We start from the raw sequence: 26,043 nt of genomic DNA, 5'->3' as shown, positions 1-26,043 counted from the left end.
AGATGAACATGCCCGTCGGCGGGAGAGTCAGGGTTAGAATCCTATCAGAAATTCTGGGACGGAGGCTGCCCTCGGATTTTGTTTGTGATGTCTGTGTAGCCCACAAGATAAGAAAGTGTGTGGACCTACTTCCTAACTTGTAGATTGCGAATTGTGGTTCTTGTGTGTAGGTGTGTGTGTTCATAACCCCAGCCTAATCTCCCTTGCCCACTGTTGCCTCGAAGGCAGGACTTTCAGTAAAGGAAATGGTAATTAAAACCCTCCATGTCTAGAATGCAATTATATGGTTAGCTTGTTTTTATTTATTCTGTATGTCTGGGTTGGCTTTTTGCTCCCGGGGCCCATTGTGACAGTAAATTGCTGCAGTAAAAACAATGAAACGCGAGAGCAAAGCATGATGTAATACAATAGTGTATTGTTCTTGAGACTGCTGCTTCCCAAATGTATAGTTATAGATTTGTACCCTAGTACATCTCTATAGCATTTCAGGCAAAATTCAGAAAGCTCTACGTGGTGTACTGATATCAGCAAATTCAGAATTAGAGGAGTTTTGGGACTAGACTTCCCAATCTGCAATTCCTAGCAGCTTTGCAAGCACATCTCATACTCTTATTCCTTTTTATTGTGCCATATTCTTTACCGTAACTCAAGTTCCTAACTGTACCTTGTCTCACAGAAAGATAAAAATCTGATTGGAAGTTGTTCGGCAGGAGTACCTTGCTTCGGCACAAAAAATATTCTCTTGGCGAGAGGCACAGGGGATTGGAGGGGACTTGGGAGGACTGATGCCTTTCCCCCTTTCCCAAACCCTTCACAACTAAACAGCCATATGCTTTAACAACTCCCGGACCCCCCGAAGGACCAGGCATGCTCCCCCACATCTGGCTCATCCAATTTTTATTTTCACCCAATAAAGTTGGTGAGCAGGGTGCAAGCGCTGCTGGGATGGTGTGTGTGTGTCTGTGTGTCGCTGTGTGCAGCTCAGGTGAAGCATCAGGTCCCATGTTTTGCAACAACAGCAGCCGAGCAGGGTGAGCACCATGAGCATCTGCAGGAAGCCAGGAGCCCATTAGAGGGGTGTGCTGTTTACTGCCTTCCCTTTTGTTTCAGCTTTTGGCTTCCAGTATGCTGCACCTTGCCTTGAACACACCTACCTGCCTTGGTCTGGGGATAAGCCAGTTTGGGAGTTGCTTGCAATGTTGGCAGGGGAAGAAGCTCTGACTGTGGCTTCCCATTGTACGAAGGCAATGGACTCTTTCTCTCTTGTTCTCCCTCCCTCCTCTTCTTGTTTTATTAGTCGGGCCCAGGGCCAAGATTTTCTCCTCTACTGAAAAAAACAACATTTCCCTCACCTGCGGTCCAGCCCTCCCCTCCCCCACTGCCAAATGCACACTTCCATGGATTTCTTTTGTTAACTGCCAGATGGAGGGAGAGTGGGGTCTCCCTCTCCTCAGTTTTCAAGGCCTAGCAGGGCAGTGGACAGCTTCATCTTTGGAATGTGGGGGGGGGGGTTGGAAGGGGCTTGGGGGGACTAGTGCCAGGCACTAGGACCCAAACAGAGTAAAATAAAGTTCAGGAAGTGGTGTTGAATTAATTCAAAATTGAGCTTGTATCTTTCCGTGAGACAGGGTGTAGGCTTCTGCACAACAAAACAGTACTTCACAGCCATTTTGAACACTATGCACGGAAGGACCAACTTTTGGCTCCCAAACCACAACGTTTGAGAGCTGCTGTTATTTAACATCCTTTTTCAAAGACTGCAACATACGTGAGTCCTTTGGACTAAGCCTCAAAATACTGATCTGCTCTACTGCTTTCTCAGACCATGGTCTGTATTATCCCTTCAGGCCTTTCTCAAGGACAAAGAGAGAGAGCACTAGAGAATTATTGTGGTGGTTGGAAGTACCATCAACTCACAGCTGACTTATGGCAGCCCCATAGGGTTTTCAAGACTAGAGGCCTTTGGAGGTAGTTTGCCATTGCCTGGCTCTACGTCACAGTCTGGACTTGCTTGGTGGTCTCCCATCCAAGTATTAACCATGGTTGACTCTGCTTAGCCTCCAAGATCTGATGAGATCAGGCTGGCTTGGGCCATCCAAGTCAGGGCCTAGAGACTTACAGTAATTTGCAAATGTGTAGGTTGAGCAGACATTATTTCTATTTATTATAACATTGATATTATGTGGACTCAGAAACAAACACACCACTAGACAACTGCCCTACAGAAAATTCTGTCTCCTGTGCAAAACTGCTTAGCAGTTCTGTCAGATGGACAAATGTTGATTTTGATTCCCTTTCCAACATACAATGTGAATCAAGGTACGCTACAGTTGTCTGACAAAGGAGTACTCTTCCCTTAAACCAGGGGTCTTCAAACTATGGCACCCCAGATGTTCATGAACTACAATTCCCATCAGCCCTGCCACTTGGCCATGCTGGCAGGGGCTGATGGGAATTGCAGTCCATGAACTTCTGGAGGGCCATAGTTTGAAGACCCCTGCCTTAAACAGAAACTTGAGCGTTACCTCATAACTTAAACGTTCCTTAGAGGAATATTCATTGCAAATTACAGTACAAGGAAATATACAGGGAACATGTGGAGGGCATCTTTCAGACACAGCTGGGGAGCGTTTGACTTGAGGTCCTCTTCTGATTCAGCGCTGCCCGGGTTCAGCCTAGGAAAAGACAACAAGAAAGTCTCACCTCAAAGCTGAAACATTTTTGGAAAATATTGATGCAACATAAAGGTGTTTGGAAAGGGAACAGAAACTTCTTTTAAAAAATATTTTTCTTAAAAACTGAAACCTCAGATGGACTCGTGAAACATAAAACAATACAGGAAACTCAGTGAAAAGGACTACAGCATACTCCATAAAAACGAGCTAGTAAATTAGAGGTGGTACTAATAAATGATGCCCTGACTAGCCCAGGCTAGCCCAGACCTCAGCAAGGTTGGCCCTGGTTAAAGTTCAGACGGGAGACCACCAAGGAAGTTCAGAGTTGTGATGCAGAGACAGCCAGTGACAAACCACCTCTGACACCTCTTACTTTGAAAACCCTACACAGTAAACATAAGTCTTTTGAGACTTGATGGAACTTTCCTCCACCACCACTAGTTATGACACATGTCATGGTGTTGCCCAGAAGTAATTTGGTGGTGAGGGGCTTCCATAGGGGCTACTCAGCTCGGACCCAGGCAGTTACAGTGAATAGGGAGTTAGGTTCACTTATTGCATCTCACGTGCAGTTTGAGGAGGAGCTGATAGACAAGCATAACTGATGAGGCCCGAACCATGCGGCCTTTGCGGTACTAGCAACATCAGTGGGCCTGAACTTGTAGAGTATTTCCTTAGTCCCTTCTCTAGTGACAACCGTTGATGTGAAGCAATTAGTGGAGAAATGGACAATGTAATGGCATCACATCAAGCATTTTCATATACACTGCTGTTGGGATAAGATAGTGGCAAAGCTGCAACAGGGCGGGGGGGCATCACACCCCCAACGCACACCATTGACATCACATGGGGTGGAAAATCGTCCCCCAGATCCCCTTCCCAGGGCGGATTGGGGCAGGGGTGGCGGTGGATTGGGGTGGGGCAGGGTGGGGTGGGGCGGGGGCAGACAGGGGCAGGGGGCGCTCTGGGGGCATGTGTGGTCTAGCTTTTGATTTGACCAGCTGGAGTCACAGGAACATATGGGGACAGATGTTGGCAATGGCATGAACTGGAAGTGACATCATGCCTCTCAAGAAATTGCCAAACACTCATGGTTTTACCATAGAGCTTCCAAAAGTTCGTAGAGTCATCATGTCACTTCTGAGTTTTCCCTGTTGGCCTGACAGCTAGTTTTTGTAATTTTTCTTTTGCCAACACTTAGCATAAGCATAAGCATTTATTGTCATTGCGCACGCACAATGAAAATTTACAGCAGGTTAATTCCCTCGATGCAATACAATCTCCAGACTCCATACTCCCATCCTCACTTTCCCCTTCCTCCACCCATCACTACACAGCCCCAAACACATCAACACGAAGCCCCGGAGTTCAGCATCGCCACAGCTCTAGAGTAGAAGCTGTCTCTAAGCCTCTTTGTCCTAGTTTTGATAGACCTATATTGTCTGCCAGATGGTAACAGTTCAAAAAGAGAGTGTGCTGGATGAGACGGATCTCTCAGAATATTTTGGGCTTTCTTTAGGCTTTGGGAATTATAGAGTTCTTCCAAGGAGGGGAGAGGGCAGTCGATAATCCTCTGTGCAGTAGTGATCACCCTTTGGAGTGATGTGACTTAGAGCTGCAGCAAGAAATATGAACTTAAGTTTGGCTGGATCCTACCCGAAAGTTCTAATAGAAACATATTGTGAAAATTATATTAGTGAATTAGATCCCCATATACAGGCTTAGATCATGTGAATCAGTCCCATATGCGCTAGATAGTCCCTACTACATGCTACAGAGCATACTTTTTCTTGAATTAGAAATTCCATTTGCACACGGCTCACAGAAAAGCCTTGATTTTGATTTTGTGCAAATGCAAATGACAGTACAAAAGGAAACATGCTCTGCAGCAGCGACTATCTAACATGAATGGAACTTGTTCAAAGGATCTGAGACATTCATTGTAATAAAATGGCCTTCAGATGACACTTATGCTTATTGTGACACTTGGCTGACACTTAGGCTTATTGTGAAATCTATTAATTTTTTAAAGACATCCAATGCTATAAATGTAACTTCCCCTAAATGTTTCAGATGCAATGTTTATCTTGTGGCAAAGGGTCAGCTGTCTTGTTCCAATGACATCATCAACTTATTTGTAGTCTCTGTTCAGACTTTTATTTTTGTAATCTGGAGCAACGCGACTGAGAATGTTTCCATTCATAGACAGATTCCATGAAGACACTCTAGATTGTTGGGGTTTTTGTTCCTGTTGGAATGAAGCAAATACATCAAAGTTGGCTATACCCATGATCTACCTTTCCCTCTATGATCACTGGAGGATCAGTGGCAAGTATGCACATTTGCAATGCAACATGCCAATGGTGATTTTTATCATGTGGAGATGCTGTGCAGCAACTCTTCAGAGTCTCCACCAAAAGTCTTTCACACCACCTCCAACCTGATCCTTTTAACTGGAGATGCCTGGGATTGACCCTATGACCTTCTGCATACCAACCAGATGCTCTACTACTGAGCCATGCCCCCTCCCGCACCCCCTGTTCTACCTGTTACAATAGATTGGCGGCGGGCGGGAACCAGCCAGGCAGTAATTCCAAACCAGGGAACCATAATCTTGTGCAAACTTCTACCTCCATTGAGTCACTGTCCACACGAGCTGAATCAGTCCCTAGAGCTGATGTTAATTTGAGTCAGTCAGAGAGGCAATGCAGGCTTGGACTATAAAGCAGAATCTGAGGGCTACACTGCTACAGTCTGCAGTTGGGGGTTCATAAGACTGAGGCCATTTACGCACTTGTGGTCTCCTTTGCACTGAGTGTACATTCCTTTCAGGTTAGATTTTGCATAATGCACACATAAGGCTCCTGATCTCACCATGCCTCAGATTAGAGAATCTCCACAGTTTCTGAAACCTCTAACACTGTGACTTTTCCTCCACCTGTTTAGGGAGAGTGAAGAAAACACTATATGTTTTGTTTTCTTCAGATTTTCTCCCCACGTTCCCTGCCCACACAACAACAGTTTCTCCCATTCTTCCAACCACCATTCCTGAAAGATTGAAAGGGCTGTTTGTTAAGTTGAGTTCCACTGGAGGAGGGTCAGAAAAGATGGTCACTGACTGTAGTATCCAAAACCCACAAGTCACTTCAGAGACGGAGCCAGCAGTTAAATGCTGGGTTCGGCCTGGCAGGCCCCAGCACTCAACTCTGTGTTGTCTGAACAACTCTGCGTTGTCTGCATTGTCTGAGCCTTTGGATAGGGCGGTATACAAATAAATAGATAGATAGATAGATAGATAGATAGATAGATAGATAGATAGATAGATAGATAGATAGATAGATAGATAGATAGATAGATAGATAGATAGATAGATAGATAGATAGATAGATAGATAGATAGATAGATAGATAGATAGATAGATAGATAGATAAGGGCAACATGCATATTTTGCATGGACATGTAGCTTGGATATACACAATCCAGGACCAAGAAAAATCCAGTGGTCAGTCCCCATATATCACCAGTGCAAATACATATGATGACCCTGTGGTGACCACGTGTATTGGGAGGTTCTACATGTGGTGGCAGTCTCCTGGTACACATGGACATCACATCTGAAAAGATCTATTATGATGAGACAGGGAGCGTGGCTGGCTGGTGTGATGTGGCTGCCTTTCCTACGTGCCTTCCCCATCTAAACTGTGTCATGTGTCTAAGATCATGCAAAGTCCAAACTTGGCGATAGCTGACCCTCCTGTCCTCGGTAAATGGCGTTCCTGGTGTCTCCATGTTGCTTACTTTAGAATCCAAAGCATCCCGTTCCTCTCCTTAATGTATACCTTGCCGCGTAATTTCCTTCTCCGCATCACCAGCTAACCACAATTTGCTGTTGCCTCTGCCAAACTTACATCCACAGGCTCAACCATGAATCTTCCTATATGTCTAACATTGAATTATACGCAGGATGTACTTTCTCCATCTGTTGCCTATTATCTTCCTCGTTCACATCTTGTAAACAAGTTGTCCACTGATGTCTTTGCTTCAGAAGAGAACAGGAAAGGTCAGTTTTCATCTAGCAGCATTTTGGGAGCAGTGTCTAGCATGAAGTTCTTGCAAAGATGATTAAACAATGTGGGGGGCGGAATGTGCTGTTAAGTCACGGCCAACGTATGGATTTTCACTGGATTTTCAAGATAAGAGACCAACAGAAGTTGCTGTTTCCTACTTTGAAGGCCTTCCATCTAAGTGTAACCTCTATCTGTGGGTTCTGTGGGGCAGAACTTGGAATGAGTTTGCAACAACAAATTTTAAAAACAAAGTGGTTTACTTTCTTAACATATAACATATAACATCAACATTTAATATCACACTTCAAGGTCCTGTTCAGGTTGCATATTCAAGTCCTTATATTTACAGTCTACTGATACTGCCGAGTCCAATTCTTCTTTGCAAGTGGGTTGGCTCCTGAAGACTCCAAGGGCTTGATGAACAGGATTCAACATGGTGAAGGTTTCCAGGAGAGCTCTCACCCACTACAAACATAAAAACCCTTAACAAGGTGTTAAGGGCTTATACTAATCAAGGTCCGAGTCTGGTAGCCTTGTCTCCTCCAAACTATATGAACTCTGCAGCCTTCTGCTGCTTTGAGTCTCCACCCCTTTTTGGGTCAACCCATTCTGAGCATGGGGGTTACATTAGCACAAACCACGGTCAACTGTGTGGATTTCCCAGTTTCCTAAGATCTGGACGCAGGTCAGGACTAACCTCTTATCTCATCTATACCAGGGCTTTCAAACAACAGCACATCCTAATAATTTCTTGTTGTTTCGATTTTTGGTGGTATGGGTTGTTGTTGTTGTTTTCAGGGAGGTATTGGCAGCTCATTGGGTGCAAGGGTCTTTCAGGGACCATGACAAACTCTGCTAGCCACAATAACTACAGGATGCTACAGCTTGCCCGGAGCAAAGTGCAAATGACTAGGAAAGACAATGTCAAACCACCACGTAATCTGCCTAGTAAACGTTGTGATGTGGCATCACCCCATGGGTCAGAAATGATCCAGTGTTTTTTTCTTTATAGTCTCCTCCGATCAACAGTGCGATTGAACCTAGAACCCAGATGGTCTACCTACCACCAACTCACGTCCTCTCCCTGAAAAGGAGAGGTACAAATTATTAAGGAGGGTGTGGCAGGGAGCCTAGATAATGTTCATAGATATGCATGTTACCAAAGTAAACGTTCCTAGTTGTAAATTTAAAAAAAACAGAAGTAATATGCCTGCATTTGGAAATTCTAGTTTAGGATTTAACAAACTGGTGCATTTTAAAATTTTAGGTTAGGGATCCTTAGAATGATTCCTTTCCTGCCAAGATCCACAGACCTGTTTCTTTGCTATGTCTTGCAGGCATTTGCAGGAGATCAAGGAATGATCTTTTGCCACCTAGAACAGCCTGTTCTGTCCTCTGTATGTTGCACACTTTATAAACATGTTTCTTATTTCAGTTTTTTATAAGATGAGCACTTTATAAACATGTTTCTTATTTCAGTTTTTTTATAAGACGAGCAATTTAGGTGAGGACGTTAGAATCGTAAAAGTGGGAAGGGGGGGTCTCTAAATGCTTTCCCCATAGCAAAATAGGATGCCAGCAATCGTGAGAAAAAAAATGGATTTTGTATGTTTTTGGTATAAACGACTATTTACTACAGTCTGGGTAGTTGTCTGGAGGGGGGAATTTTTGCTTTGGAAAGCTGTGGCCACAGAAAGTTTATTTACATGGCTGATGCCAAGTGGCATTTTTAACCCAGATTTTAAGTTTCTTTTCTCCCTTAGACTATGTTTGTGTTGCTTTCCTAGAAACTCAGAGATAATATTTTTGATCTCTTTTTTATCCTGTGTAGAAGAAATTGGTTCTTGTAACTCACATTCCAGACAAAGGTCCCAAAGACTTGACTTCTGGCTTTCCCACCATATCTAACGGTTCAGCTATACCATACAGCAGATGCTTGTTCATAGACTTGATCCCAATTCAGGTTATATGCATGGATTGTTCCACCATGAGTACACTGTTTAGACGCACACATCTATGCTGGCTGCTATCCAGTGGTGGGATCCAAAAATTTTAGTAACAGGTTCCCATGGTGGTGGGATTCAAACAGTGGCATAGCGCCAATGGGGATGGGCGGGGCACGACGGGGGTGTGGCCGGGCATTCCAGGGGCGGGGCATTCTTGGGCGGGGCTGTGGCAAGGACGCAGCTGCTGCGCCAGTCCTTGGGCGGGAAACGAATGGACGCAGGCGCAGGCTGCCACGCACGCCGGTGCACCTCCTGCTAGACTGCTTCAAGTTCTGCGCGCTACTGCTGAGAGGAGGGGCGAAATTAAGGCAAAAATCACGTGGCAAAATCACCAATTAATAACCCCCTCTCGGCACACACCAATAATTAGTAACCTACTCTTGGGAACCTGTGAGAACCTGCTGGATCCCACCTCTGCTGCTATCCTGGCTATGCTGGGATTGGGGATTGTGGAAGATGGGGTGTGAGGACTGCAGAAATGTGCATCAGAGGATGTTTGTATTTTTGTTGTGCGTGCACAATGTCATTAAAGCTTATCTTATCTTTTCTTATTTCCATTCGTCCATATAATCATGCGTATGGATATATACCTAAAAGCCTCGACTGAAGGCTGCTATCTCATTTGTTCTCCTGCTTCCTTCTGGGTTTTTTTTGGGGGGGAGGGGTGAAATTTATGTATGCTTCTACTAGTTGGTTCTGTATATCTCCTTTTTGTGTTGTGATCACATCAGGCTAGCCTATTGTGCATATTTTATTTTTCAAATAGCATACAAGTCCTAAGCAAGTACTGATAATAGATCATGAGTTTCCTGATATGCCCTGGTGGTCTGAGACAGTGTGTGGCTGCTCTAGGGCCCTTTCCACACATGCGGAATAATGTACTTTCTGTACACTTTACAACTGGGTTTTACTGTGCGGAACAGCAAAATCCACTTGCAAAGAATTATGAAAGTGGACTGAAAATTCATTATTCTGAATGTGCGGAAATGGCCTTAGCAGGGCAGAGATATGGTCCCACACTCTCTCAGAGCATTGCTGAGTCTGATAGGCCTGGGCAGAGGAGGAGGAGGAGGAGGAGGAGGAGGAGGAGGAGTTTGGATTTATATCCCCCCTTTCTCTCCTGCAGGAGACTCAAAGGGGCCTACAATCTCCTTGCCCTTCCCCCCTCACAACAAACACCCTGAGAGGTAGGTGGGGCTGAGAGAGCTCTGAGAAGCTGTGACTAGCCCAAGGTCACCCAGCTGGCATGTGTGGGAGTGTACAGGCTAATCTGAATTCCCCAGATAAGCCTCCACAGCTCAGGCGGCAGAGCGGGGAATCAAACCTGGTTCCTCCAGATTAGATACACGAGCTCTTAACCTCCTACGCCACTGCTACACCACTGCTGCCATAACAGATGGCAAGGACTCTGATGCCATGGGTGCAGCAGAGGGGAAGTTGTGGAATGGTTTCCCAGGCAAAACGAAGGACATCTGTCCAGTTTCCCCTTTTGCCAATCGATAGGGCAAAAGTCAGGCTTGGTCAGAGGGTCAAGGGCTGTGGGTCTCTCTCTCCCCCTCTCCCAGTCGACGTGGTGTATCCAGTGATTGGCTGCTTCTCTGATATTGAACATTGATATAAACCAGTGATGGCGAACCTATGGCACGGGTGCCAGAGGTGGCACTCGGAGCCCTCTCTGTGGGCACGCGCACACAGAGTTTGTCATGTGGGGGGCGGAAAATCACCCCTACACACACACACATCTAGGCTGGCCTGGGCCACTGAGCACGATGTGTGTACACTGCAGTGAGCAGGGAGGGCTCGGCTGGCAGGCCTGGTGCCTGTGCTCCAGGTGATTGCTGCCCGAGGAGGAGGGGCTCAGAGGAGGCAGAGATGCTAGAGAGGCACAGAGCGGTGTGCACGGGACTTGCTGGAGGCTACAGCAGGCTGGCCCCTGCTTGAGCAGGTGGGGTGGAGGAAGAGGGAGCCAACCATTTCTTTCTAAACTAAAACCTCAGCATTCAGGTTAAATTGCCGGGGTGGCACTTTGCGATAAATAAGTGGGGTTTGGGTTGCAATTTGGGCACTCGGTCTCAAAAAGGTTCGCCATCACTGATATAAACAAATGTTTACTATCGATTTTTGTGGACTATATCATGTAGTAAGTGTTACCTGATAGTCCATTCGCTGGTAATAACAATTAACAGCACGGATGCATTTTGTGTGGATAGTAGTACAAATCATACAAATATTGAACTTATTTTAAGACATCACACGGTGTCTGTAATGACAAATCTGAAAGGGTTCTTTATATGACCAGAGTGCATATACTAAACAGCCATCAAAGATGCAGCACAGAATGTATACCTCAAGGCAAAAGGTGAACTGTTTGTGTTAATGCTCGCAAACCAAGATAACCTCAGTGAAGCAATGGGGAAGATGATGGTTAGCAGAGAAGGAATATCTACTAGAGACCTCTAGTGGTGACTTTGCTGCCTTGCTACTTCAGACACCAGTGAATTAAAAAAGAGTTTGAATTGAATCTGGTTTATAAAATGAGGGAGAGGAAGATCAAAGGGGGATAGAAAATATTTTTGTTCCTTTCCCGTAACACTAGAACAACTAAAACTGAGGGGCAATCAATTCAGACAGACCAAAAAAGTGCTTCTTCACACATCATACCCTTGTGGAACTCGCTGTCCCCACATAAAAATGATGGCTACTTGTTTTGATAGCTTTGAAAGGGCGGGGGGTTTACAAATGATAGGAGAAGAGGCAGTTCAATGTGTATTAACCATAAATGGAAACCCCATGCTCAAAGGCAGTACATTTCTGAACATCACTTGTTGTGGGTCACAGCTTGGAGGATTGTTGCTTTCATGCTCTTCTGGACTAGAAAAACTCTTGGAATCTCTGGGCTCATCTTATGCTTTTATTCTTAAAGACCATTTCGGAACCAAATGGGCCCCGCCTTGGAAGGAACAAAAATCTCCTATCCCTTTAATAATTATGACAATGATTTTGCTGTCAAGTCACAGCCAATTTATGGCATTGCCATAGGATTTTCAGGGCAAAGGAAGTTCAGAGGTAGTTTGCCATTGCCTGGCCGTTCAGCAACCCTGGGTCTCCTTGGTGGTCTCCCATTCAAATGCTGTCCAGGGCTGACCCTGCTTAGTTTCTGAAAGCTGATGAGATCAGCCTAGCCTGCGATACCCAAGTCAGGGCAATAATGATAATTTTGCCGCCAAGTCACAACCAACTTATGGCAAGCTTTTGTGTGGTTCTCAAGATGGTCACCTCCCTCTGCATAGCAACCCCAGCAGTGGTGGGATCCAAAAATTTTAGTAACAGGTTCCCATGGTGGTGGGATTCAAACAGTGGTGTAGCGCCAATGGGGCTGGGTGGGGCACGACGGGGGCATAGCCGGGCATTCCGGGGGCGGGGCATTAATAATTTCTCTGGTACTATAAAAAACTCTTACTGTAAAAAAAAGTTCCTAATTTCCAGCTGGTATCTTTCTGTCCATAATTTAAACTCATTATAGCAAGTCCTATCATCTACTGCCAACAGAAACAACTACTTCTACCTCTAACTGACTGCCTGTCAAATACTTAATACTTTCAAATACTTAATTTTGTGTCTAGAAATCAAAAGAAGGATACTTTCCTTAAACAAGGAACTTTACCATATTTCTAACACATGTTTTTAAAACAGCCCAACAGGAGAATTATCCCGCTTCTACAGCCTTCATTTAACCAGCCAGCTACAGGAAACAACAGGACTTTATGATTTTTGGACCTAATGGAATTTCTAATGGAAAAGCAGACCCATTTAGTAACCCCCTCTCGGCGCACACAAATAATTAGTAACCCACTCTTGGGAACTGGTGAGAACCTGCTGGATCCCACCTCTGAACCCCAGCCTTCCCTGCAGGACTCCCATATAGGTACTACCTATGGCCGATTTTGCTTAGCTTCTACTTTCTGACAAGCTCAGGTTCCCGGTCTACTCGTATCCATAGGATAGGATGCTATTTACTAGGTGAAGTTACTGACCAGCATAGTGTAGTGGTTAAGAGCCAGTGTAGTATAGTGGTTAAGAGCAGGTGGATTCTAATTTGGAGTACCAGGTTTGATTCCCCACTCCTCCACCTGAGTGGCAGAGGCTTATCTGATGTACCAGATGTGTTTCAGCACGCCTACATTCCGGCCCTCTTTTCTTTCTCCTGTGCTGTGGTTCAATATTAATATTGTGTAAATTTTAACACATGGGGAAGAAAAGTGGATGGTAGGCATAGGTAGGCCTGAAGACACAAGTTCTGTCCTTTTAGTGTGTGGCTTAATATGTGGAAATAAGCCAGTAAAGCTTTTATGGCATGAAGGTAAATAACACTGCCTAGTAAATAACATCCCATTAAGCTTTTGTTAAAGGGACAGGATATTTTTTTCTCTGGACAACTGGCAACCCATTGGTCACCTAAGAAGGAATGAGGATGGAAGCACAGTTGGCTAAGCACATAAGTTTCTTCTTTGCACTTGACACATTGCAGGAGGAAAACACCAGATTACAATCGGGAAACCTGGACTCCCTGTAAAGACCTCATAAAATGGCGTCCGTTACTTGCACAATTATTTCGCAACAAAAGAAGAGCCAAATTGTCTAGCCTCCAGAAGTTCCTATTGTGCTCTTTACTATCTATATGTCTTGAGGAGATCCCCTGCCAGGAAAAATTCTAGCCTCCAGCTTGATGCGGCATGCTGGCTTCCTTCTCTACAAACAACAGTCTTTGGGCCTGATCCAGTTTACTTCTGGAGGGAAAGGAGGTAGAGAAAATTCATTTCTTTCTCTCTACAAGTGCAAGGAGCTACCCTAAAAGCTGCTGATGCTTTGCATATTGAAAAAAGTTAATTAAAGGCCTAATAGAAGAATGAATACTAATGGATTATGATAAATTGGATAATTTATATTATGGAATTCATGAAATATTCATTCTGTTATTAGGCCTTTTGTCAACCTTCCTCATTACCTGGTTCTTCTGGGTTCATTTTTCCCTCCTTTCGGTTTTGGTTCTGCATTTTGCAAGAGCCTTCTATTTGCCTGCCCTTAAGGGGAACTATGGGGAGACCTGCTGCCCTTTCCGCCATGCCATGGCAAGTCCATTGATTACAAATTTCCTAGTGAATTCTGAGTGGAGAATCAATCCCAGTTCTCCAAATTGGAGTCCACTGGCTGTCTAAGTCCACACTAGCTCTCTAAGAAAATACTGCCAGACGGGAAAGCAGGCTTTCAGTGAAGCTCCAGAATGGGGCCATCTTTAGAGATGATACCGAATTGTTTGGTCTCAAGTTGCTAGAGCATAGGTGTCAAACTCGTGGCCCTCCAGATGTTATGGACTACAGTTCCCATCATCCGCTGCCAGCATCATGCTGGCAGGGGATGATGGGGAACTGTAGTCCACAACATCTGGAGGGCCACAAGTTTGACACCTGTGTGCTAGAGGGTACAAGTACCTTGTTGCAAAAACTAAGATGCAATTTTCTTTTGACTGGTCCCTTTCCCAGTTCCCCAGTAAAAGCTCTGTGGGGCTTTCAACGGAATCGCTACATCGGTCTGTTCCTTGAAGCCCATAAAAGCAAATCAGATTTCATTCTGGCTTAAGATGTCATGGACAGAAGCCAACTTTATCTGATGCATCTCATGAGGCGCATATTCTTTGGATGTGATGAAAATTGCTTTCGTGCACATTAACTGAAGACATACCATTATTTATATTTCGAAGACATTATTCAGACTTTTTCGCTGGGCATCTGCAGGCAACCCCTCTGCATGTAAACCTCAGTGATTGACGGCAGTCGACCTGCTCCTTTGAAGCTGCAAATGTTTCCCTTTAAAATGAAAGCATCTATCTATCTATCTATCTATCTATCTATCTATCTATCTATCTATCTATCTATCTATCTATCTATCTATCTATCTATCTATCTATCTATCTATCTATCTATCTATCTATCTATCTATCTATCTATCTATCTATCTATCTATCTATCTATCTATCTATCTATCTATCTATCGATATAGATATATATTAAAAATGTAGCTCAGACTCAATTCTGGTTTCTTCCTCCAGCAAGTGCAGAACTGGAGGTTTGCCCCTCAAAACCTCTGGCTCGGTGCTGAGTGCCAAGTGTTGATCTGGAACGGCTGGTTAATGAGACTGTACATAAGTAATGCTTTAACCATCCTGCTGTTCCTTGTTTGCTTTGAAAGCCACAAAACCCGAAAGGGAAATGGTGGAGAATAGTGGGAAGACAGTGACAAGAAACCTCATGACCTCATCCTTTCTGCCTCGTGAGGATTGGTCGGCTGGTGTCTGGCATAGAGTTTAAATTCCCGAGGTCTGCAGATGGTAAGCAGAGGAAGAGGAGGCGAGGTAGACGGAGCATCTCTGGAGCAAGTGATCTTGGCATTGCCTTGAGCAGACCTCTTGCCTGAAATACCCCTTCAGTTCCAGGTAAGGCAGTTCCCTTTTCTTCCGAGCTATTGATTTTGGCTGTGTTGTGCTTTTATGAACATGAAAAGCAGGAGGTGGCAGCTGGGAGAGATTTTTAATATCAGAGCAGAGAAAAGGGAACTCTGTGCAGACTACTGAACTGGCTTTCCAATCCTTGTTCGCATGTCCCAGGAGAATATTTAAACCTCCAGGAAGGAATGGGACTACAAAGACGGAGCTGTGCTGAACAGAAGTGGTTTTAAAACACATATCTTTGGCTGCCTGAAATTTTCCCACTGGCAATTTATAACACCACCCTCTTCAGCCACAGGATGTGGCTCATATGGGCCACCGCCCAGCTCTAAATTTTTTAAAAGTTGGGGGGATCAAGCCAGCCAGGAAGTCATAATCTGGGTCCTGGAAACTAGAGTTGTCACCAAAAAAATTCAGCTAGAGCTGCTATGCACAGTGAGTTGCACAATGCACAGAAATGTGGCTAATGCAACTTTTCTCATCAGCTTTTCCATGCTAGGAAAAGTCTCATTTGCTGAGCCTCATTTGCTGAGAGGCAGCATGGTGGAGTGGACTCTAATCTGGAGAACCTGGTTTGATCCCCTACTCCTCCACATGAGTGGCAGACTCTGGTGAACCAGTTATGTTTCTGCACTCCTACATTCCTGCTGGGTGACCTTGGGCTAGTCACAGTTCTTTGGAACTCTCTCAGCCCCACCTACCTCACAAGGTGTCTGTTGTGGGGCGAGGAAGGGAAAGGAGCTTGTAAGCCACCTTGAGTCTCCTTACAGTTGAGAAAAGTGGGGTATAAATCCATTTCTTCTTTCCGACTGTCTTGCAAAGACAGTAGAGTGTTATTGCGAAAAACAGTTGACAAACAATATGAATTTTTTTCCTAATCTCAGAGATGCAGGGGTGTGTGATGATGACTCAGCTGAGGGAGGTGCATATGCACTTTGCACATGTTAAAGGGCATGTCATTATTACTAAGACTTTGTATGCTCGTGGGGAAAGAAACTTTGGTAAGGCTCAGATTCAGCTTCAGACAGGAGGTTTTGAAACCACGTGCTTCAACTCTGGAAAGCTTATACCCCAAAAATCTTGTTCATTTCCATGATGCTATTGGGCTTGAATCGAGTTTTTCCACTACAGACCAACATGGCTTGAAATTGACACCCTGCCAGTTGCTCTAACATTATTATTCCCCTACTGTCTATTTAATCATCAATGTGTTCCTTGCTAAAAGCCATTTTATTTCCCTGGCTTTTAAGCTCCAGAAAGGGATGGTTACTTTCTCCTTTCTTTGCTCTTCAAGAGTTCCTTCAGCTACATTGTGATGTAATGCTTTGCCATCGATTTTCTCTTTGTGTACCGGGTCTCATTAACCTTTGTTAGTAGAAGGGCAAGCACAGTAACCTGTGCCAATTCTCCCTTTCACCCTCACTAATGGCTCCTGTTCCATCATGATTCATCAGTTTCTGATATCTCCTGAGCCCTGATTCATACATTTTTTTTCTGCAGAGTCAGCCTGAGCGCTAGTTTCCTTCCTGACTTAGAACATTTGGCTCGCTGTTTTTAAATGTCTTAGATGGAAGGATGAATCAGTCATAAAACCTGTTAGTGCTGCAAACAGAAATCCTTTTTTAATTCCATTATGTTTCTGCTAATGCTCAAGGAGATCAGAGGGGGGGAAATCAGTTTATCGTACCTTCAGAAAAACCCCATGAAAGGTACCTTTTCCTCTGGAATGTCCATGAAGTTTACATCATCTGCTTCTGCCACAATTTAAAACGAAATCAGCTGTTTTAAGCTCTTCTCAGTATCCCACTATGGTATAATGGTGTCTCATTTCTGGGACACTATGGACCTGCTGAATTCGTCTCCCAGATATAGTAGTACTACTTATTCTGGAATAAGAAGCAATCATTAGAAATAAAAAAAGCATATTTAAATAAGAGTAATTTGTAAAAATTCTTGGCCCCTTCCGCACATGCAGAATAATGCAGTTTCAATCCACTTTCACAATTGTTTGAAAATGGATTTTGCGATTCCACACGGTAAATCCAGCTGCAAAGTGCATTTAAAAAGTGTATTGAAAGTGCATTATTCTGCATGTGCGGAAGGGGCCCAGGATAGCCCAGGCCAGTCTGATCAGATTTTAGAAGCTAAGTAGAGTCTGCCCTGGTTAGCACTTGGATGCAAGATAACAAGGTAGTCCAGGTTGCTACACAAAGGCAGGCAATGGGAAACCACCTTTGTTCCTCTCTGGCCTAGAGCTCTCCTAGGAGTATTCACCATAAGTCAGCTCCCAAATCTGAGTCCAGTAGCCAGAGACCAAGATTTTCAGGGTATAAGCTTCCAAGAGTCAAAGCGCATTTCATATTAAGCTGGCTCAGAACTTTCCCACACCCCCAATTTGAATGGAAGAAAAATCCTTTTCATTTCTTAATTGTCAATAGAATAAGAATAAGAAGTTGGGGTTATAAGGAGACTCAAGGGGGCTTACAAACTCCATTCCCTTCCTCTCCCCACAACAGGCACCTTCTGAGGTAGGTGGGGCTGAGAGAGTTCCAAAGAATTATGACTAGTCCAAGGTCACCCAGCAGGAATATAGAAGTGGAGAAACCAATGTGGTTCACCAGATAAGGCTCAACCGCTCATGTGGAGGAGTGGGGAATCAAACCCAGTTCTCTAGAGTCTACCTGCTCTTAACCACTACACCATGCTGTAAACCTTAAATGTCTTATTAAGGCTTACAGTGCAATCCTAAAGAGTGTTATTCCAGTCTCATTTCCTTTCAACGGCTTAGACTGAAATACCTCTCTTTTGGATTGCACTGTTAATCTCATTCCTCACACATGGGAACATGTTTGACTGTAATATCAAACTTGACATAGAAAAGTTTTTGCTGATTGCCTGCAATGGTTCTCTTTTTACACTGCGAAGCTTCAAATATGTGAAATCTCCTCCTGACACTTCAGATGGTGCCATCCAGTTAGAATGCTGGTTAGAATTTATGCTCGTTTTCCATGAACAGCAAGTCTGTTATTGACTCCGACAACTGTGGTTTTATGGTTTTAGACTGTTTTGTTGAACACTGACTGGTTGAATACTGTAAACGTTCTAGATGGTTTGGAAGACATTTGGGAAATTCTGTTCTGAAAGTCAGTATTTGAATGAACTGTTGCATAGCTTAATAAATAAACTTTGCATTATTTTTTACAGGGCATCACAATGAAGATTGCTATTCTGTGCTTGTGTCTTTTCACCATTGCCTTGGCGGGGCCAGTAAGTGTGCAAAAAATACTTGTGATACACACACAGCAGATCACACACGTTTATGTAATGCAGTTGCATGAATCAAGACTGACTCTGTGATCTCCCCCCCCCAACCCCTTTTCTCTCAAAGCTCAGAAAATCAAAATTCCACCATGATTCAGCGAGCACAGAAGATAAGCATGTAAGTTTTTTTTTCCTTTGCCATCAGTTCCTGTCACCATTTTATTCATTTAATTATAATCCGGGTTGAAATGTACCAATGTACCGATTCCAGATTTCATATGCAAACGTTCAGCTGAAACAAAGGCTCCCTTTTCATGAAACAGTTTGCCCCTATGAAAAAGGGTGATTGTTTCAGTGATTATCTGAGTTCCAGGGCAAAAATGTTTTCCTGTAGCTAATTTTTAAAAAGAGGAAAATTTGTAATACAATGGACAGCATGACTCTTGGCAAGCGCTTTGCCAGTTGCTGAAGAAGAAGAGTTTGGATTTATATCGCCCCTTTCTCTTCTGTAAGGAGAGTCAAAGGGGCTTACAATCTCCCTTCCTTTCCCCCTACAACAAACACCCCTGTGAGGTAGGTGGGGCTGAGAGAGCTCCAAAGAACTGTGACTTCCCCAAGGTCATCCAGCTAGCAAGTGTTGGAGTGCACAAGCTAATCTAGTTCACCTGATAAGCCTCCACAGCTCAAGTGGCAGAGCAAGGAATCAAACCCAGTTCTCCAGAATATTCACCTGCTCTTCACCACTACACCATGCTTGAGAGAGAGGGATTGCAATTTGGGTATTTTGGGTGCCCAGGGAAGCACTGTTCTTTCCAAATTTGAAATTTCGTATTTTGCTGTGGAAATTGCACCACATAATTGTTTAGTTAGTAGATCTGTTGTGCCCTGACTTGGATAGCATGATGGCATCAGACCTCAGAAGTCACCCCTAACCAGTCACTGCTGCAGTAGGAGAGGTGTTCTCTCCTCTTCCCTGTGGGTATCTGTGGGTATCTGTTTACCACGCCATATAGCCTCCCATGTCCTGTGTTGTGGGATGTTTCCTAACGTACATTAATATAACTCCTATTTTGGCAGGACTCCAGGGGTCATCATGGTCACCGACACCACCACCATCACAGCCATTCACAGAGCCAGGAACATAGCCATGAGCATGTGAACAGCCACGAGTCTCAAGAGCATCATTCATCCTCCCATCAGGTGTGACATCCTTCCTCCTCATTGAGTGACGAGAGTCACCCTCCAGTGTAAAAAACTGCAAATATGAGGCCAAGAGACTAGGCCCAACTATCTGTTATTTTGCTCACCATATCAATGTGTAGTCTTTCCAATAATCTGTTTCGGGTTTTTTTTGTCCAAGCAGATTTTAGCAGCAGTAGCAAAAAGTTGTACCTTTTTTGATCAGTGATATAATAAGCCTTGATCAGTGGTGGGATCCAAAAATTTTAGTAACAGGTTCCCATGGTGGTGGGATTCAAACTGTGGCGTAGTGCCAATGAAGCTGGGTGGGGCACAATGGGGGCGTGGCCAGGCATTCCGGGGCGGGGCATTCCTGGGCGGGGCTGTGGCAAGGACGCAGCTGCTGTGCTGGTCCTTGGGCAGGAAACGAATGCACACAGGCGCAGGCTGCCACGCACACTGGTGCACCTCCTGCTAGACTGCTTCATGTTCTGCACGCTACTGCTGAGAGGAGGGGCGTAACTAAGGCAAAAATCACGTGGCAAAATCACCAATTAGTAACCCCCTCTCGGCCCACACGAATAATTAGTAACCTACTCTCGGGAACCTGTGAGAACCTGCTGGATCCCACCTCTGGCCTTGATGCAGCTAATGTCTATCAGACTTAAGCTCCACTAGTTCCAACAGCAGATGTTTGTCTCAACCAGCTTGAAACCTCGTTGCTTCCATTACTAGCTTAGCTTGGTCCAGAACTGGTGCCGGTGCTAAGATTTTTAAATATATATATATTTAGCCATTTTTCTATTTGTTTTCATTTATTGATTTTCTGTAGGGTCGCCAGCTCTGGGGTGAGAAATGCCTGGATATTTGGGGGCAGAGCCTGAGGAGGGTGGGCTTTGGGAGGGGAGAGTCTTCAATGGCAATGGTATACTGCCATACACTTCACCTTCAAAAGCTACAATTTTCTCCAGGGGAATGATCTGTTTGACAGCGGAATAAACTGCCTCGGAGTGTAGTAGAGCAGGGGCGTCCAACTCTGGGGCTTCAGATGTTCATGGACTACAATCCCCATCAGCCCAAATTGGACACCCCTGTAGCAGAGCTTCCTTCCTTGGAGGTTTTTAAACAGAGGCTGGATGGCCATCTGTCAGGAGGGCTTTGATTACGTCTTCCTGCGTGGCAGGGGGTTGGACTTGATGGCCCTTGTGGTTTCTTCCAACTCGATGATTCTATGATCTGTCACCTGGAGATCTGTTGTACTAGTGGAAGATCTCCATCCACACCTGGCAACCCTAAAATTTATATCAATTAATCAGACAAGAATTGTCATTATTATTATCCAAGACATTTTTATGCCAAGCTTCCTCTAAAGGGTTCAGGACATCCTTATTTTACCCTATTTTATTCCTTCATTTTCCATAACCCTCCCTAGCCAATTCTGTCTAGTCCCTACCCAGACCAGAGAAAGAGAGAGAGAGAAAGAGTTAAAGATGATACTTTCAAAAAATTAAATTTCATTAGGATCATTAATTATCCTGGGAACAGATTTTACAACATTGAAATTTCATTTCCCTTTCTAGAGCTCTGAATCTTCAGAAGAAAGAGAAATCACTGAACAACAAGTAAGTCTTCATCATCTATAGTATAATCCACCAAAATGACTTACCAATGAATATATATATGCCATTTCATGCATATTTTTCTTTTGCCTTAGTGAAAGTTCCTCTCATCTTTTTTATTAATTTGCCTCAACTTCCTGCACAGTGGGGGCCTCAGGCCTAAGTATACTTAGGAAATAAATACATGTTAGAAGTCAAACATGGGGAATCGAAGCCTATTTGCCTCATAAAATAGGATTAGGATTGGGCAGAAGGCCCCAGGTCCTAGCATCTCTAGTTACACTACCTCAAGGTGTGCTGGAAAAATAGGCCTGCTGTTCCTAGTAAGGAACCAAGCGCCCTCTGCATGTGCTCTGAGGCTCTATGTATTTTTCTTTCTTATTGGGAAAGCTCTGAAGGCAGGGTGGTGAAATCGGCCATTGATATTTTTGTCTAGGCAATCTCAGCATAAACGTAGTCCCCCTCCCCATGTGCTTCAGGTTTTCCATACTTGTCAGTGTTTGTACACTATTGAGCTGCTTCTATTCTTCTGCAGACCCTTCTGCTACCTTCTGGTAAGAGTAAGGAAGATGACCTCAACCATAGCGACGTGGATGACCATGACGATGTGGACCATGATGACGTGGACAGCCATGATGACGTGGACAGCCATGATGACGTGGATGACCATGATGATGTGGATGATGACACCCACAGCCATTCAGATGAGTCCAATGAATCAGACAGTTCCGATCAAGCCGTCACTGATGTTTCCACTGACATCCCTTTTACTCCATTTGCCACACCTGGCCCCTTTACAGGCAGAGGTGACAGCCCTTACGGAATGCTGGCTGCGGAACCAGTGTTTTTGAGGAAGTCCAAAAAGTCTGGAAAGGTAAATTATAGTCCTTCAGGGTACAACCACAAATGAGTGAAGTAGTAGCCAAAAATGTTGAAGGAGGTAGTGAAGAAGAATTGCTTAGCAAACCCACGTAAAAACAACTGTAACCCATCTGGCACGGCATGGTGTGCATGCAACTTTTTCGCCAGTCGAATTCTTACTCTGTGATGCCCCATGGTTTAATTCCATAGGCAGAAATTGTTTTTGTTTTAGAACCCAGTTTAGGGATTGGTGGTAGCACTTTATATTAAAAGGTTCCCGTCTCAGTCTCTGGCCTCTCCAGTTAAAGGATCTGAGGCAGCAAATCCAGGTAGGCCTGGGTTTTCCCCAGAAAAACAACTGATTTCCAGATTACAGAGACCAGTTCCACTGAAGAAAATGACAGCTTCAGAGGGTAACATCTATGGTATACCATAGATCTAGGTGAAATCTTTCCCTAGATTCAGCCCTCCTTAGGCACCATCCCAAATCTCCAAAAATTTCCCAGACCAGAATTGGTACCAACCTGGAAAAAAACTGCCAGTAAGAATAGGCAATACCTAGCTATAAGAGTCCAACTTGGAATATGTTCACACCATGCCATTCAAAAACATAGATCACATTAAAAGTTATAGATCACATTAAAACAGATCCGGCTGGTCTCAACAAGGCCCAGGGCTTTTACAGTCCTGGCCCCTACCTGGTGGAACAGGCTCCCTAAGGAGACCAGGGCCCTGCGGGATCTGCAGAGTTTCCGCAGGGCCTGTAAAACGGACCTGTTCCGCCAAGCTTTTGGCCAGCTGGGGTGACCACCAGACCCCATACCATCCTGGTCTCCCGTGGGCGGGTATGGGGTAGGAATGTCGCCATTTGTTAATATATAGTGACATAGGAAATATTGATCTGAACTAAATTATATTAAGTGGTTTTATTGTATTTATTGTTTTTATGTGAATGTACACCGCCCTGAGCCCTCCGGGGGTAGGGCGGTCTAGAAGTGGAATAGAATGAATGAATGAATGAATGAATGAATGAATGAATGAATGAATGAATGAATGAATGAATGAATGAATGAATGAATGAATATCAATCGCTGACAAATTACGTAGCATAGCTGGACAATATCATGTGTCGCTGCTATAAAGGGGCCAGTTGTACCAAGTACTGAAGATGTTACTCAAAGTGCCTAGGAAGAAAATAAAATTATCTGAAGAAAACAAAACACCCCCCCCCCCTTGTTAACTGAGTTTTTCAGAAAGTGACTGGTGAAAGAATGCAAGAGCTCCTGTCCAGCAGGACTTCTTACTTACCATCAGAGATCTGATGGGTGTGCCAGTTAAAATAACATTGTTTTAGCGGTGGCAGCCATCACAGTGGTGGTTTTAGTCTCTCAAACACTCCTCTTGCCCAGAATTTTTGAAACACTCCACCTCCTCAGGCGGACATTTTGTGATTGGCACCCTCTCCTTTGGCAGCCATGTTGTGGTTTTTAGAATTCCAAAGTTGCCCACAGGTTCAAAAAGGTTAGAGATCCTTGGTGTGGATATACCTTCTGACTCAGGTTATCTATTGATTATCTTTTTCCCCCCCTTCTTTTGACAGTTCGATTCTCATGACACCACAGAGGAAGTTGACAACTCATCACACGTGGAAAGCAATGAGTCCCCCTCTTCTGAAAGTCCAGATACTAGTGTAGAATCAGAGGACAAAAGTAACTTGCATGACAGCAATGAGGTCCACAGTGCATCCCACCAGAGCGTAGAGAATGACAGCCTCCAGAAAAGTGTAGAGAATGACAGCCACCAGAAACTTGACAGTGTTGAGGATGACCATGACCACGACCACGACATAGACAATGAGATTGGATACTAAGTGACAACCAAAGCATGGTCCAAAGAAACACGCTTATCTGAGAGAATCCCTCCTGGATTTTTGCATAAGTGGGCGCATATAGGATTGGAACCCAAAGCCATCTATTTTTTTTTCTTTTGCTGAGTTAGAGAGAAGGTCAATACAATTCTTACTTGAATATCTGCTGCCAGTTATATACACATCAGAAGGCTAATTGCAAGCAGTAGCAGTTGCTGGCAGTGGATATTGCTAACCAAGCAGATATGCACCTTAATCCTCTGCATGTTTCCTTGGAATCAGTTCCTGCCACACTGAATGGGGCTTATTGCCAAGTTAAAAAAAAATTAGGGTTGCATCCTCAAGTGTCCAGTACCAGCTGTCCTGACCATTAGTAAATCCTAAGCCCTTCCTGTTGCATAGTCTTCCGCTCAATCACATAGTGGTTTGTTATGAAGGAAAGAGAGGAAATGATAATAATGAAGGAATCTAGTTTTTCACTCAGGCTGAATGTTACATCATATGATATTGTACTTCTAAGGGGTTCGATATTGCAATGTATATTTTGTTGATAATGGTGAGTTAAATAAAAAGACAAAAACCTTACATCAGGATCTCAAAGTGGTTCTTGTTCTAGATGCTCAGCTATCAGGAAGCAAGTCTGGTCTTCCAGATCTCCAGTGTTGGGGAGTATTGTGCTCCCTCTTGTGGTGGCACAAAGGTACACACACATCCTAATTAGAGACAAATATGAATAAATGATGTTTTGTTCAGTAGCCTCTAGGGCAGTGGTGGTGAACCTTTTTGAGGCCGAGTGCCCAAACTGCAACCCAAACCCCACTTATATATCGCAAAGTGCCAACATGGCAATTTAACCTGAATACTAAGGTTTTAATTTAGAAAAACCAGTTGGTTCCAAGGCACACATTACTTGTGAGTAAGCTTGGTGGTAGTTGGTGGCTTTGCTTTGAAGCAACCGTGCAACGCTTCGAATGGGTGAATCATGACCCTAGGAGGGTTTAGAAGCAAGCCCCATTGCCAGCAATTGATCTTACTCCCAGGTAAAGGACTGCGCTTTAGTTCTTCCCATGAAAATCAGTGGGGTTTAACAGCACTTAACAGGGTTACCTACATGTCGTGCCCAGCGGCCCAGGCCAGCCTAGATGTGGGGGGGGGGGGCGATTTTCCAAAAAAAAACCCACATGACGAACTCTGTGCGCTCGTGCCCACAGAGAGGGCTCTGAGTGCCACCTCTGGCACCCGTGCCATAGGTTCGCCACCACGTCTCTAGGGCAATGGTCCTCACAATGGCAGACGTATTTTCTGGAGGCAATTTCCCTCTTCAAGAAGAAGAAGAGAAGAATTGGCCAAGAGTGCCATTTGGGCAAGAGACATCTGCTTCCAGCACCATGCAACCCCTCACTGTCTCCCCTCCCTCACTTCTCTTCCCTTGCATGCCACCCCTCCCCCTCCCTCCCTTCCCTTCCCCTCTGCTAGGGTGGGTGGGTCATATCAAGATGTAGGGCCCCCTGCCTCCCCTCCCTTGCATGCCACAGCTCACTGTCTCCCCTCTCTCACTTCTCTTCTCTTGCATGCCTCCCCCACCGTCCCTTTCCTCTCCTTCCCTCTCTTCCCTTGCATGCCACCCAGTGGTGGGATCCAAAAATTTTAGTAACAGGTTCCCATGGTGGCGGGATTCAAACTGTGGCATAGCGCCAATGGGGCTGGGCGAGGCACGTACGGCGGGGCAATGGCCGGGCCATCTCCAGGGGCGGGGCATTACTGAATGGGCTGTGGCAAGGACAGCAACTCGCTGTGCTCGGTCCTTGGGTGGAGAAACGAATGCCACGAGGCGCCAGGGCCTTGCCACGCACGCTGGTGCACCTCCTGCTAAGGATCTGCTTGCCCAGAAGTTCTGTGGCAGGCTACTTCCACTCTGAGGGAGGAGGTGGGCGTAACTAAGGCAAAAAAGCACGGATGACAAAATCACTACAATTAGTAAACTCCCCCCTCGGCACACACAAATA

At 44.7% G+C, this 26,043-nt stretch overlaps 1 protein-coding gene across 1 annotated transcript; it reads left to right on the top strand.

Annotated features, from left to right (window-relative positions):
• Positions 1-15,089: 15,089 nt before the first annotated feature.
• On the top strand, positions 15,090-24,622 carry SPP1 (secreted phosphoprotein 1). Its single transcript, XM_048510055.1, has 7 exons — positions 15,090-15,238; positions 18,455-18,517; positions 18,639-18,689; positions 19,589-19,711; positions 21,271-21,312; positions 21,845-22,183; positions 23,771-24,622. The coding sequence occupies exons 2-7, from the start codon at positions 18,464-18,466 to the stop codon at positions 24,038-24,040; spliced, it is 879 nt and encodes a 292-aa protein (XP_048366012.1). The 5' UTR covers positions 15,090-15,238; positions 18,455-18,463; the 3' UTR covers positions 24,041-24,622.
• The last annotated feature ends 1,421 nt before the right edge of the window (positions 24,623-26,043 follow it).

This window comes from Sphaerodactylus townsendi, linkage group LG10 (genome assembly GCF_021028975.2).
Source record: "Sphaerodactylus townsendi isolate TG3544 linkage group LG10, MPM_Stown_v2.3, whole genome shotgun sequence".
Lineage (NCBI taxonomy): Eukaryota > Metazoa > Chordata > Lepidosauria > Squamata > Sphaerodactylidae > Sphaerodactylus > Sphaerodactylus townsendi.
This window is presented reverse-complemented; position numbering and strand designations above follow the sequence as displayed.

Bases quoted from the DNA above. Each gene is read 5' to 3' on its own strand.
- SPP1 (XM_048510055.1), top strand. From the start codon at position 18,464: ATGAAGATTGCTATTCTGTGCTTGTGTCTTTTCACCATTGCCTTGGCG. The intron at 21,313-21,844 runs GTAAGTCTTCAT...ATTCTTCTGCAG, and splicing joins GAGAAATCACTGAACAACAA to ACCCTTCTGCTACCTTCTGG. The intron at 22,184-23,770 runs GTAAATTATAGT...TTCTTTTGACAG, and splicing joins AGTCCAAAAAGTCTGGAAAG to TTCGATTCTCATGACACCAC.